At 46.0% G+C, this 14,071-nt stretch overlaps 1 protein-coding gene across 1 annotated transcript in view; it reads left to right on the top strand.

Moving 5' to 3' along the window:
• Positions 1-235: 235 nt before the first annotated feature.
• The window catches only part of BACE2 (beta-secretase 2), a 49,620-nt gene continuing 35,784 nt past the window's right edge, over positions 236-14,071 (top strand). Inside the window, exon 1 of the mRNA XM_058826095.1 lies at positions 236-656. Within this exon, the coding sequence (XP_058682078.1) occupies positions 333-656 (324 nt within the window). The 5' untranslated portion in view covers positions 236-332. The remainder of the gene's footprint in view (positions 657-14,071) is intronic.

Here is a 14,071-nt window from a genome sequence, read left to right on the forward strand (position 1 = left end):
CCGCTCCGTTAGCGGGGCCGCGGGCAGGGCAGAGCCGAGCCGGGAAGTTTCTCCGTGGCCGCTGGGTCGGAGCAACTTTCCCCGCACGGAGCTCCGAGCGCTCCGGCTGCCCGGGGGCCGTGCGGGAGAAACGCGAGGAGGAGCTCGCTTCGGGGGAGGGGGAGATGGAGCCGGGGCGTGGGTAAGCCGCTCCCTTCTCCTTCCTCCTCCTCCTCCTCCTCCTCCTCCCCCCCGCTCCCCGGCTGCTCCCGTCTGGCAGCCAGGCGCCCGCTGCCTCCGGCCGGAGCCGCCGCACTTGGGAAGCGACTCCCGGCCCCGGCGCTGCCGCCGGGATGGGGACGCTGCTGGCGGCTCCCGGATTGCTGCTGCTGCTGCTGCTGCTCCTGGCCGGCACGGCGGGGCTCTGCCGAGCTCTCTTCTCCCTCCCGCTCCGCGTGTCCCACCCCGCCGCCCCCGCCGGCTCCCCGCCCGCCCCGGTGCTGCTGCGGCCGGCGAGCGGCAGCCGGCAGCAGGATGCCCCCGGGGCTGCGGACGGCTTGGCCTTGGCCTCGGATCCTGGCGGCACCCTCAACTTTTTAGCCATGGTGGAGAACCTCCAGGGCGACTCCGGCCGCGGTTACTACCTGGAGATGCTGATCGGGACCCCGCCGCAGGCGGTAGGAGCGGGCCGGGGGCTGCGGGCCGGGGGGCACGGGGAGGAGGGGACCAAACTTATCCTGGGTGGGAGCGACTCTGCCGCCCCCCCTGCTCCAAAGCAACTTTGTCCCGGTGCTCGGAGCTGGCGCCTCCTCCCTTCCCCTTCTCCCCCTCCCTTCCCGGGAGACGGTGCCGGTGCCCGGCGCGGGGGAGCGGCGGCAGAGCTGAGACTTTCCGGGGCCGGCAGGGAGGGCAGGAAGGAGAAAAGCATCCCCCGGCTGCCCTGACCTGACCCTGCTCGGGAAATCTCCGATCTGGTCCCCAGGCTTTCTTTTAGGCTGTGTCACGGCGCTTGGATCCGAAGCTCTGCCGGTAGAACTGACCGTGTTTTAGAGACAGAGGCTGCTTTTTTTATTATTCTTTGCTTTTTTAAGCTGCTCTGCATCGTGATTGGGTGCTTTGGTAGATCTTCCCAGTGCTCCCGGGAGAATCACTCGGCATCTTCCTGCTAAACTAAGTGATGGCTGGGCACAACCAGCCCCTTCTGTCGGGAATCCGTGAGTTGCTCATTAACGGGGCAAAGAAAGTGTGTGTTCTGAATATTGTTTTCAGATAAACCGTGTCGCCCTGAATCTTCCCTCTCTGTCTCCACCAGTGTGGCTGAAGTTTGTTTCGGGTTGGTTTTTGGGTTTTTTTGCCGTGTAGTCGCTCTTTCATGTGTGTCATGAGATCCCAGGAGGAGCGCTGCTGGTGGGGATGACTAGTCAGCTGAGTGGGGATTAATTTCCTGCGAGCCCTCGGGGCTTTCCTTCAGAACTTTGTGTTTGCTTCAGGAGTTTAGGTTCTTTGGTTCCCAGTGTAGACAGAAGAAAAAAAAAAAAATCTTTATTCTTCTGGTTAACTCCCCTACGTAATAAAAAGCCAATGAATGCCAAAATGCGCAGCCAATGGGGAGTGTTCAGCCGTCATTGCATTTCTGGACGTCTCTGAGCTCTTTCTTTCTTTTTTTGCCCCTCAAATGTAAGAGGATTGGCCACATCATCTCTCTAATCAAAAGGTATCACACTGGGATCAATACATGCATTGAGAAAGGCTGGCATTGTTTTCTGATCAATAAATAGAGATTTAAAAAAGAAAAAAAAAAAAACTTAACTAGGTCTGACGTATCAAGGTGTGGCCCAGTAGCCACAGAGGCCATGAAATAATTTTTTCCTCCGTGTTGAGTGATGCTTATTTGACTAGTTCTGTTAGTGTGGTGTGGTGTGGTGTGTGCTTCATAACTCCAGGGAACATTCAAACATTCAGTATTGGCTACTGCCAGAATCAAGGCACCAGATTTGATTGGACTAATCAACCAATTCAGCATGTCTTAGATGAAAAAAAAAAAAATAATTTCAGGTAGGAAAAGTGACTATCAAGCTTATTATCTCCTTACATGTCTAGGGGGATTCTGAAATTGGAAGAAATGGAGATTGAAAAATGTGACAGGCCTTTAATAATATGACTGGAGGTCTAAGAGGGAGAAATGTGCTGCCCTCAGTACACCCAGAGGCTTCTCTTATGCTTAACAGCTCGTATCACTTGTGTTACAGGTGATGGAAGGTTTCAGCTAAACTTTCCTCTGATTTTTATTTTTTCCACATGAAAAAAAAACATGCTTTGAATCTAATTGCCAAACTTTTACTATTTTGAACTAGTTCTGACTTCTTGCAAAGTTAATTATTTTAAAGACTGCCAGTGGTTTAGCACATGTGAGGTTTTATTCACAAGTAGACCCACTGAGGTTGTACGTAAGGTTATAAATGCTTCTATTTCCCAAATCAGATCTTGGTGTGTAATGACTCAGTGGAGTACAGTTAGAATTTATTCTATACTTTTGATGAGGATGAATTTGTTATCTCGTTCCTTGCCTGAAACCTGAAGACTTAAAGATCACAAATGTTACTTGCTGTTTTCCTGCTTTGCGAGGAGTAGTATAAAGCTACAAAGCTGCTACTGTTGGTACTTGAATCTTTCACATGCTGCTACTAAAAGCAAGTGTCTGGATAGTGCCAAGCGTTGGATTGTGTTAAGCTCCTTGGCCAAGTCGCTGCTGGAGTTGGGAGTGGGCTGTGCATGATGGTGTAGAAAAGGAAAATCTTTCCCCGATTTAAATGCTCCTCCCAACCTGACTTTGCTTCACGTCAGAACCTGCGCTGCAAAGCGATGCTTGGACACCTTCCCTTGCTCTTGCACCGATCCAGCTTGGGGCTCCCCAGCTCCCTGCCTCAGCCAGGCCTGTTCCCAGGCCAGCCCAGGGAGCAGGAGTGCTGCCCTGACATTTTGCCAAGGAGGAAGGAGGATGCTGGCAGCGAAGAGCGGCGGCGCAGCGCGGCTGCGCTCCCGGAGCAGAAGGGTGGATGACACGGCTGCTGCTCTGCACAGGAGCAGGGAGGGGATGGGGAAATGCACTCAGGGCAGGGGTGGACCACGACCAGGCAGCAGGCTGTGAGAAGAGGAACCAGATTTGATGTGGTGGTTACAGTAGTGTTGGTGGCCATGACTTCGGGAGCATGTGCGTCAAGTGTTGGAAGCTGCTGTGCCAGAATGGGGAATGAACATTTGTGAAAGGCTTCTGCACTACAGGGCTCGCTTTACTGCTCAGCTGCATTTTTAGAAATTTTCCTTTTTTTAATTTCTGTTCTTGGAAGGAAGCTACTATGACAGAATTTCGTTTTTCAGGTCATTTAAGGCATACTTTTTGGCTTTCGTTCCAGTTCTGATTTGTCATATAGCAGATAAACACAGCACAGAACTGCGATTCACAATGGCAGTTCTGAAACACTTGTTCTGACGGTACAAAAATAGAGCAGCTGTGTGAAGTCAAAAATTATTTTATTTCCAAGACAGGAAACTTCAGTGCAGTCAATCCAGTTTTGCAAAGTGTTTGCAGCCAAAGTGTTTCTGATCATTTCCAGTTTTATGATACAGTATCCTTCCTAATCCTATCAGATCTCCAGACCAGCTACCAGGTTGGTGTCAAATGTTATTACTCCCACTAATTCTTATTCATTCACATTTAAACCTACTTTAGAATTGTGTGAAAGGTGAAAACAGTCTACTGTATTGAAGGGTGTGATGTATTTGTCCCTTATTTCATGGATGCATTATTTTGTGTCCTACTCCTGATGGATTATGTGCTTTATACCTTTCTGTACAGGTGCACTTCTTCCAATTTCAGATTTAAATAAGAGGTGGCAAGAGCCCAATATGAATTGTGTGCAGTGTTCTTAGCTATTTCTTTAAATAATCCAGTGGAATTCCTTTGCTCTATCTTTTATTATTTTGCCTACCCCGAGATTATAAGCACTGTGAGAAATTGAATCTAAGATCATTTAGGGTTTTTTGCTATCTTCACTGCAGTTCTCTTCATATTAATTTTGTTTCTCCTACAAGCTTTTGACCAAAAGAATAGTCAAACTCTTAAAAAAACCTCATGTTTTTCACAGCTTTCTTGAAGTCCATCTGGACTGCATTAAATGTTTGCAGGGACAGTACCATTGCCTCATTTTGTACGAGGTGGTGGCAGTCCTGCTGATCCCACTGCATTTCCAAGCTGTGTTTTCACTGGGAACAGGTAAATGTTATTCCTGATTAACGTCAGAAGGATCCAACCTGTGCTCTGAATGTCACAGCTCCTTCCTTCCAGTGTCACTTTTTCATTCTGTTCGTGAAGAGGCTTTTATATCTGCTGTTTATCCTAATGGCAGTTTGTTCTGTGCATGGGGTGAGCAAAAACCCCCTCTATGAACTTGCTCCCAAGTTTTCAGGTCAGTGTGGATGTTGGGTCTCATGGCCTCTGCTGCAAAACACAAACTTCAGCTCCCACATAATTGGTGGGAGGTTATCTCCCCTTCCATTTCTTCCAGCTATTAAAGGAAGGAATGATAAAGAAGGATATGTATTAAATACCTCTAGTGTGTCATGGACTCAGAATTTACGGCTTCGTGTTTTGAAAGTGATGTACACACACATTAACAAGTTCTGACCTTGCAGCAATTTTTCCATAATTGGTGGTAGCTCTCATTCCCTGAGTGTTGGAAGGAATGAAGATGTGAGGAAAGATTCAACCACTCTTGTAATCTGATTTCTGGCACTGTGCTATTCCCCAACAAGCTCAGCTCCACTTTCTTAATTTTGCAGAAAAGGGGCTCACTGTCTTCCTAGATACAAGGACTTTTAAAATGTGATCTTTCTTTGTTCAAATATCAGAAGGCAGGTTCCATCTCAAGCCTCTCTTTCTGTTTTTTGGGTTTTTTTTTTTTAGTAATTACTAAGATCTTTTGTATTTATTTTTGGGTTCTTTATGACAGCTGAAAAAACAAAAGGCTGAGAAGCAAAGACAAGTTCTATGGTGCATTGGAGTGTTTTGAGATGGCAGCATCAAAATCCCTCCAGATCTGCCTAGTGGAAATAGCAATGAAATGCAAAATATTCCTGTTTTTAAATGGTGATTTGAATCGATTTTAGTTGTTGTTGGATACTTGCAAAATAAAAAGGATGAGGAACTGGCATTTGTAATTCAGGACTAATACAGTGAAGTGAATGGCTGTGGCCTGGCAGGCTGTGATGTTTTTGACCCAAGACAAGCAAGCAAAGATACCAGGTTTGGGTTGACCAGAAAGTCCCTGCCCTTACAAATTAGCATTCTGGCACCTTCTTCCATCCAAAATTAGCCCTGGGAAAAGGGACTTTGTGGAGGTAGTAGAGCCTGTACTACAGAAATAACCCAAAATACGAGCGTAAATTGCACTGAATGGAAGAGGCTCACTGTGGTTATTCCTCAGGACATGCTTCTCTCCCAGAGTCAGGGATAGAGCCCCACCAACTGTTCCTTTAAAGGTGCTTTCTCCTCTTCAGAGAAGTGATGGAAGCTTTATTACCCAGGGTCTCTGGTTGTAGCAATCCTGAATTCAGATCCTGGTGGGTTGGGGCAGAAGAGGAGGAGTGGGGAGGAGGGGTTGTGAGGAGCAGGGGTGGTAGAAATAGGTGTCAGAATCACATTTTTTATCACTCTGTGTTTCGTTCCCTATCAAGGAAAAAGCATCAGTTAAATCTGGAAAGAGGAAAGTAGAGGGCGAGCAAATAACTGTTCTGCCTGAATGAAGTGTAAATTAGTTGGGATTTGGTGTAGAAATGAGATGAAAATGAAACAGTGAACAAAAGAAAGCCCGTGTGGAATTTCCATGTGTTTGGTTCATTTGGATTATTAAGGAAGAAATCTTTCTCTTCTTTTTTGGGTTTTGGTTTTGTTTTTTTTTTCTCCTTTTTCCCCCCTTCTCTGACTAGAGGGCTGTGAGCTCTAGGGATTGCATTTGGCAAGACAGATTTAAAAGCTACTACACCTTGCAGGGGTCTTCATTTTCCTGAAGAGCACTTGCGACTTCGAGTATGTAAGGACACCTCAGCTATTACATCGCCTCCACATTTTATTACCTTTGAAATTTCCTCACTCAGTGTAAGTGAAACGAGTCTGACCTGAAGTGTTGTCTGGTCACTGTCAAGTACAGGTCTGTTTGAAAAAGGAAGCTGGTACAATGGCTCTCACATGTGCCTCACCAGTGTGAGGCGGACGGACCTCTCTCTCCCCCTTTTCCTACTGGCTGTAAAATACAGATTTAATCCTACAAACAACTTGTGTAAATAAGTGAAGGAACTTGTTGCTTCTATTTCAGCGTAGATTAGGGCTTGAGATCAAATCTTCAAAGTAAAGGAGGCAGCTCTCAGCTGCCTTAAAAAGGGAAGTGTTTTTTCCTGCTATTGACAGGCCTGTCCTACATCTTGCTGCTTTCCAGCCTGGGTTTGCTCTGTAGGTCCAAGCTGATGAAGAAAACACAGAACTTGTTCTGAGGTCAGTTTTACACCTGAATTTGTATCCATCAGCTCAGTGCCCTTCAAAGCACTTAAAGTAGCCCCATACTAGATAGATTTTATTTTCCTTTCTGTTCGTGCCCCCATCACAGCCCGCCGTGCGACTGGATTGCGGTGTTGTGGACCTGGGCTGGCAGGACCTGGCTCACCTGGGCTGCCAAGAGCCTAGCTGAGAGGAGAACCTCAGCCTGAGCGACCCACCACGCTTTTCCCTCGTCTTGAAACGCTCAGGATGCTCCTCCACCGCTGGCAGCTCCCGAGGGATCTCGAGTGTGCGCCAACCCCACAGCGCTGGTTTCGCTGCGGTGCCACCTGCGTGCGCGGCACAGCGAGGGATGCAGCAGCCTGGCATCACCTGAGAGCCTCACCAAGGAATTCTGAAAACCTCTCCCCTGTAGGGTGAAAGCTTGTCCATGGGCCCAGCCTGCCCAGCAGCCTTGCTCCAGGCGTGGCTTCCCAATGGACTTTCTCGTGCACGTCCTCCGAGAGCGGCCACGTAGCAAAGTCAGCCCTGGAGCCTTGAGAAACCTCGGGCCAGAGTCAATATTTGCTCCCTCTTTTGCCAAAGGCTGATAAAATAGCACCTTCTCCCCCCTGTTCTCACTCCTCCCTCGGGGTTCTTCCCTCATTCTTCGTGTACCTGTCTTTCCTACTGCTCTCGCTGCCTTTTTTATGTCTGAGAGTGTTTTATGGGGAGAGCAGCTGGGGACGAATGTTCTAGACTTTCAATTTGTTTTTTTTTAAGAGTCCTTCTCCAACAGACGAAACCTGTGGGATATCAAGGGGAGGGAATTTGAGGAAAGCAAGCTAGGTGGGGGAAAAAGATCTTATTTGAGTGAAAATTACAATTCAGTGAATACAATTAATGTGTCATAATTAGGCCCTTTTGAAGGGAATCTGTTAAGACAGTAATTGCACTCTGCAATGCTTTTTTCCCTCACCGCTGCTTACTAATAATTTGATATTGTGAAAAACAAATTACTTGTGGATTTTGTCCTCTTTGCTCAGCTTGCAAGTACTAAAATTATTTGATTTTATTTAGCTTTATGGTTGGCTTATTTTTGTACTTATTTACTAGCAAAAACTGCTGTTAAACTAGATTGCATGTGTTCAGGGAAAATGCTGGTCTCACATCCCAGTCTGGTCTTATTTTAAAAGAGAAAATGTATTAATGCTGCAGTAACACTTGGTAAGCCTCTCCTCTCTAAATACAGGGAAGAATCCATCCTTAGGGATCCAAAACTCCAAAACTGGCATTTTTGCTTTAAAGAAAAAGACATGACAACTCAAAAGTCACCTTTCCACTTGAGGGAGGGATTAAAGGCCAGCTCCTGCCATTTGACAGGGGGAAAATAATTGGATGCTTTTGGCAGCCATCTCTCAGATAATTCCTTGATATTTGTGAGTGGATCTGCCTGTGAGAGTGGCTCTTAGAAGAGCACCTTGGAGCCCACCTAATGCTCAGGCTCAGGTCAAGGCCAGATGTGAGATTTTTTCCACCACCCAGGCTCTTTCTGCTTCCTACTTTTCTTCCATAAGAAGCTTTATGCCAGAGAAGATCAGGATTTGGGGTTTCTACAGGAACAAAAGGCTTACCTGCTTTGTCATCATATGGAAGCTTGGGTCCTGCATGTGCCAACTTGAAAATTTTATTGTGGTGCTCGGGAAGAAAAGGATTTGAAGAATGCCACTGGCAGCAATAGTTTTGGCATAGAAAATAAAATAGTGGTGTGTTTTGTTTTGACTGCAGGATTTGGATGTGTTTTCAAAATTGTGACTTTGTGAAATCTTGAGGGAGGTTTTTTCCCTCACATTTTTTTTTCCTATGTAAATGGAAACTTTACTTCCAAAATTCCATGGTGATACCTGTTGATACAGAAACCTTGACTGTCAGTGTCTGCAGTATAAGAATTTAACAGTTGTGGCACCTTTTTAGGGCCAGGTTGGTTGGAGCTTTTAGCAACCTGGTCTGGTGGAAGGTTCCCTGCCTGTGGCAGGGGGTTGGAACGAGGTGATTTTTTAAGGTCCCTCCCAACCCAAACCATTCCATGGCTCTGTGATTCAAGCCAGAGCACACAACACCAGCTTGAGCTCTTCAGGGCACTTCAGCACTGCTGTGCTGCTTAAGCATGGTTTGGAAAGGCTGTGCCTTTATTCACTGTGCTGCCTGGCAGATGTCTGCTACAGGAAAGAGTGAAGTGTGAGGCGTGTCAGAAAATGATTCATCAATCCTACCTTTTCGGTGACTAAAGAGATTTTTATCTAATTCATTCATTTTTCTTCTCAGCAACTCTCAGGTTGCAAATAAGACAGAGGAGTTCAAAGGTGGCCACACTTCCCAAAAGTCTGGGAGCTGCTGGAGCAATGTAACATCTGATGCAGTCACAGTGCTTCAGCTTAACTGTCAGAGAATAATCTTCTCATTACTTCTCAGAAGCAAAGTCCTTCAGGGAATAACACAAACATCTCACATGATCCAAAGTGCCAGATTTTTGCGTTTGAACCACTGAGATAAACAGTGTGGGGGATGGGGAAAGTTCACAAAATTTCTCAGGGGCTGTGGTTATTGAACGCTGCTGTGTGCTGCATGTTCCAGCTAAAATTAACTTTCATTTGCACTCTGCTGAGCCTTCGGGTTTACCCTGAATGACCTTTGGTCATTGGCAAGTGACCAGATGCCAGTGGTACTACCTGCAGCTTTTTGTCCAGGTTTGGGAGCTTTTCTCTCTGGCAGGTGTGCACAACAGCATTTGCTGTTGCCAGTGGGCAAAATTCCACAATTCCAGTGCCCTGAGCACTGTCAGCTCCACTGGTATGAATAGAATGGTTTGGGTCGAAAAGGACCCTCAAGCCCATCCAATTCCAGCTCCCATCACCCATCCACCATCACACAGAGGCGTGTAACCCCTGGCCAGAGCAGAAGGAAGCTCATTCCTACACTGGAGTTGTTGCTGTGTGGAGGAATGGATTGTAGGGAGCTGTCTGACGTCTGCTGCTATGGTGTGTCCTGGCAGACTTTATCAACCTGAGAGCATAACAAAGCCCTTTAACTTCCTGCCCTACAAACTCAATCTGGTATCTGGAAATGAAGCTGTGTTCCTGCATGCCTCCGTGTTCTCCTGTGTAATCAAGATTTTTATAGTGGAACTTGGTTAACAATTGTAATGATGTATGAGCCACGGGCAAAGCTGGTTCATTTCCCAGAGCTGCTGCCTCTCCAGTATTAGCCAGGGGAAAAAGTAAAGTATGAATGTTTGAGAAGGAGAGAGAGAAATAAACTACTCCAATAGCAGGGGAGGAACAGTGCTGCTTTCAAAAAAGAGAATTTTTTTTTTTTTAGAAGCGTGTCTTATTTCACTTGAGAATCAAAACTGCCTTTTAAATTGTCCTGCCAAATTTTTTAAGTAAAAACATTAGAACAAATATGAATAAAAAGCTTGATTCTTATTTTTAATTAATCAAATGCATCATTATGACATTGCTTAACAGCTTTTTTTTTTTTTTCTTTTTTTCCCCCCAATCAAATAGTCCTCCCTGCTAATATGGAGCATAAAGCTGTTTTCTGTTTGTGCCTTTGAACTCCCCTGTATAATTCCAAGGAACACCCATGATGACAATCAAACTCTGCTTGGCAATATCCTAAATAGGTCAGGTGCAATGGGGAGCAAAAGCCTCCCATCTGTTGTATTCCCTTTATTAATTGCCAGGGAAATAAAACCACTGGAGTTACATCACCTTGTTTGTGCTCGGAGACCTGGGACTGCCTGTGCACATTCCTGTGGCCACCAAAGATGGCCCAAGAGCAGAGAGAAGCTGCCTGGCCCTACACCATTTCCCCAGAGGTGTGGGACAACTTTTCCAACAGGAAACACGATCAGAATAACCAATTTCCAGTCTTTGTGCCTGACTTAGATGAACTGGTGGGTTCTGTCCTGATCTTTCCCTCCTTCCCTTCCCTCCCCTGCACTGGCAGATCCAGTCTTGTCCCTTTACCATCCTACCAGCCCAGTAGGTGTGTGAAAGTGTGGGATGGTGGCTGTTTCTGGGCAGAAAGGGAGGAAAGAGGTGGGAGCTGCTATGACAGGTGAGGAAGAGGTGGTTCAAGGTAGTTGAGAGGGTGGGATTGGCCTTTTCAGCTCCTCAGGCTGACACAACCCAGATCTCGTGTTAAATAAAACCTGGCAGTGCTGCAAATCGGGCCTGAGGAACAAGTCATGGCATTTTTATAGCAGAGGATGGTGCCTTGAGGTACAGGGAGTTCATAGCTGGCTTGCCAAGGTGTGGGCTTGTTTATTTACCTCTCCAAATCCAACTATCCCGGCTAATCCAGGGATCTCACTGGGGGAACATGGGAATGTCTGGGCTTTCCTGGCCCCCAGGAGGGACAGGCTGCTTTCAGAGCCCTGAACTTGTCTCAAGCTGGGTCTTGCCATGGCATCACATCATGGACTTCCATGTTTTGGGGAGGTTGGTCACTGTTGTGGTGTGTGGATAGAGAAAACTCAGGGAAAACTCACACACTTTGGGTTTGTTACAGCGTTTTAGGAGAACAGACTGGAAAAAGTCTCTAGGCATCCAGTGTCCTTGAAGAGAAGCACTAAGAAAACGTAAGGAGGAATTCCTGAAAGCGGGAAGTCAGAAGGATGCTCTAATGAGTGGTGGCCCACGGTGTGGGTTTGGAAGTGCTGCTGGGAAGAGCTCGCTCCGGGGAGAAGGGAAAGACTTGATGAGTCAGGAGTGTCCTGCTTTCACCTCTCCTCCTCACAGCTCTCCAGGCTTTGAAAAACCTTTGCTAACAAACACTCATCTCCAAAACTAACATTTTGATAGAGGAAGGGGGAAAAAAAAAAAACCTGGAAAGAATTTGTGTCACTACAAGAGTGAGGTTAAGCGGGGAGGAGAGGTAAGAGATCAGACCTGGCGTGCAGCCTTCTGAAAAATCTGATTTTTCTCACTGCAAGTTTCATTTTCTTTCTATTTACCTCTGAAATACAGATTTTTTTTCAAAGTTATTCACTGCTTCAAATCATAGAATTATAGAAGGGCTTGGGTTGGAAGAGAAATTCAGGATCATCCAGTTCCAGCCCAGCCATGGCAGGGACAACTTCCACTGTCCCAGGTTGCTCCAAGCCCCATCCAGCCTGGCCTTGGGCACTTCCAGGGATCCAGGGGCATCCAAAACTTCTCTGGGTACCCTGTGCCAGGGCCTGCCCACCCTCACAGGGAAGAAGTTTTCCCTGATATCCCACCTAACCCTACTCTCTTTCAATTTGAAACCATTCCCTATGTTCCTTTTAGTCTCCCTAAAAACCAAAACAAAACAAAAACCTTCTAAAGTATTGCAGGAGCAGCTTTGGCACTTGGTTTCACATCTCCAGTGTAATTGAAATCCGGGATCTTATTTAAAATTGAGTTTAAAGTTCAGATCTTGGGTGTGAGGGAGACCTTTGAAAGAAGGTGGGAACACAGGAGTGGGACTGAAGCTCTGACTGAATGGGCTTCCTTCCCCTGATGAATTTTGTTATTTCCAGATGGCACAGTAAACATGGGCAGTGACTCACCTACAAGGTTTAAAGATTAGTCACTTCAAGCCTTCTTGAGTTTGCTGGCATGGCTTGGCTCTGTATATATGTACAAAACTGTTTTGGTCTCACTGCAGTTGGAGGGTTGTTGATTTAATTTCAAAACAAACCATTTTTTTTGTTGTACTGTAGGACTTCTGAAGCTAGATACAGAAGAAGAGTTAAAAATGCCCTTTTTTTATTTATTTTTTTTTTTTATTTGACAGCAGTTTCGCCGAGTCTAATGAGCGATAGAGGAAAAGAAAAGAATGACCTGACAAAATAAATTGGAAGCTAATTTTGGAGAGCAAAAGCCTCAGAAAATTGAAATTCTGAACTGAATGCAGCTTCTAACTGTAATCATTCACTGGGTACAATACATTTATGTAGGCTTACTGATTTCATTTCCTTAACCCAAGGAAAAAAAAAAGGCAAAAAGCCCTCCTTAATATTGTATTCTGAAAGGTAATGTAGTAGCATGATTTCTCCTTTTTTTTTTTTTTTTTTTTTAAACTCCCTTAAAAAAGCTCAACTTCTAAAATTCTTTGAAATGATTATACTTTTTAGAAAGATCATGCCCTAAGTAGTGCTGGTGATCAGAACAGCCACAGCAGACATTTAACCACAGTGCCCTGCTTTACTGTGCAGCTGGAAACTCTCCCCCTCCTCAGCTCCTCCTACAGAATCCTTAGCTCCATCTGATGTGGCATCCCAAAGAGCTCAGAGTCCTGCTGGACAGTGCCCTGCAGGTCTGCCCTGTGCTGGTGGCACTCTGAGGTTTCCAGGTGAGGAAGGGTTTTCTGCTGAGAAGGAGCCTGTGAAATGGGTGATGCCATTCACAAGCACATCTCCAAGAGTTAAGCTCTTTTTAGCTATGGAATTATTGAATTAATAGCTGTCTCTCCAGCACCTTAAGTCACCCTGCTCTCCAGGGAGGGAGGGCAGGGCTCTGGATGAGACTCTTGCTAATTTAGGACACGGCACAGGGCTTAGACTTAGCCTGCCTCTAAACCAAGGCTGCGTGGGCACTGGGATTCCTCTCGAGGCTTGCAGTTAAATGTGAGAGTTGTTCCCAATGGCATTTGGCTTACAGCCTCCCTGTCTCGTCAGTGCTGCGCTGCAGTTACCAGGAAATTTATTAATTTAGTTCCTTTACACCTACTAAGAGGTGGAAACAGGCTTTTGGATTTAACAAGAGCTTTGTGTGCGCTTCTGCACGAATAGCTGATGTCTCATGCATTCGTTCTTGAATTTCAGAGTGTTTGTGGGGGCTTTTTTAATCCCCCATTTATCTAGGCACTCATTATCTTTCCATTCAAGAACGTGTGTGGTACAAGTACAGCAAATATAGAGATTTTCCTCACTCAGATTTGGGAGGATTTCTGCTAACTCTCATTGTGGTTAAGTGTTGGTGGCTACCCTGGGGAAGGCTGATGAAGGCACCTCTTGGCTTCCATGCAGCCCCTTCCTTCTGAAAGGTTTGGCTCCCTGGGGGGTCTCTGTGGCAACCCCTATCACACTTTTCCTTCGTCTTCTCGAGCCATTTAAAGCCTGTCAACAGGTGGTTTCTTTCTAGACCTCTAGATTATTGTTGTTACTCTCTAATTAGTCCAGATTTTCCTTAAAACCTTAGAGCAGAGCATGACTTCAGCTGCAGCTGGTTTATGTGAACTACAGAGCTGCTTCACACACCTGGTTTTGTCTGCTACAGGGTGTGAGACTCGTATCTGAGGGAGGGAAAAAATAAAAAACAGGGGGAAAAGGTTAATCTTTTCTGAAAAGGCAGTGAGACAAAATTGCTACGATTCACACAGCTCAAAGATAAGCAAGTAATGGCTCATGTTCAACAGCAAAGCATGTTCATGTAGCATGAATAGGATGGATGTGTTGTATGATAAATCTAGACACAGCAAATAAATTTCAGCCTGAAAAATAAGATAGCACATGAGATGGCATGTGCAGAA

This window comes from Poecile atricapillus, chromosome 1, assembly GCF_030490865.1.
Source record: "Poecile atricapillus isolate bPoeAtr1 chromosome 1, bPoeAtr1.hap1, whole genome shotgun sequence".
Lineage (NCBI taxonomy): Eukaryota > Metazoa > Chordata > Aves > Passeriformes > Paridae > Poecile > Poecile atricapillus.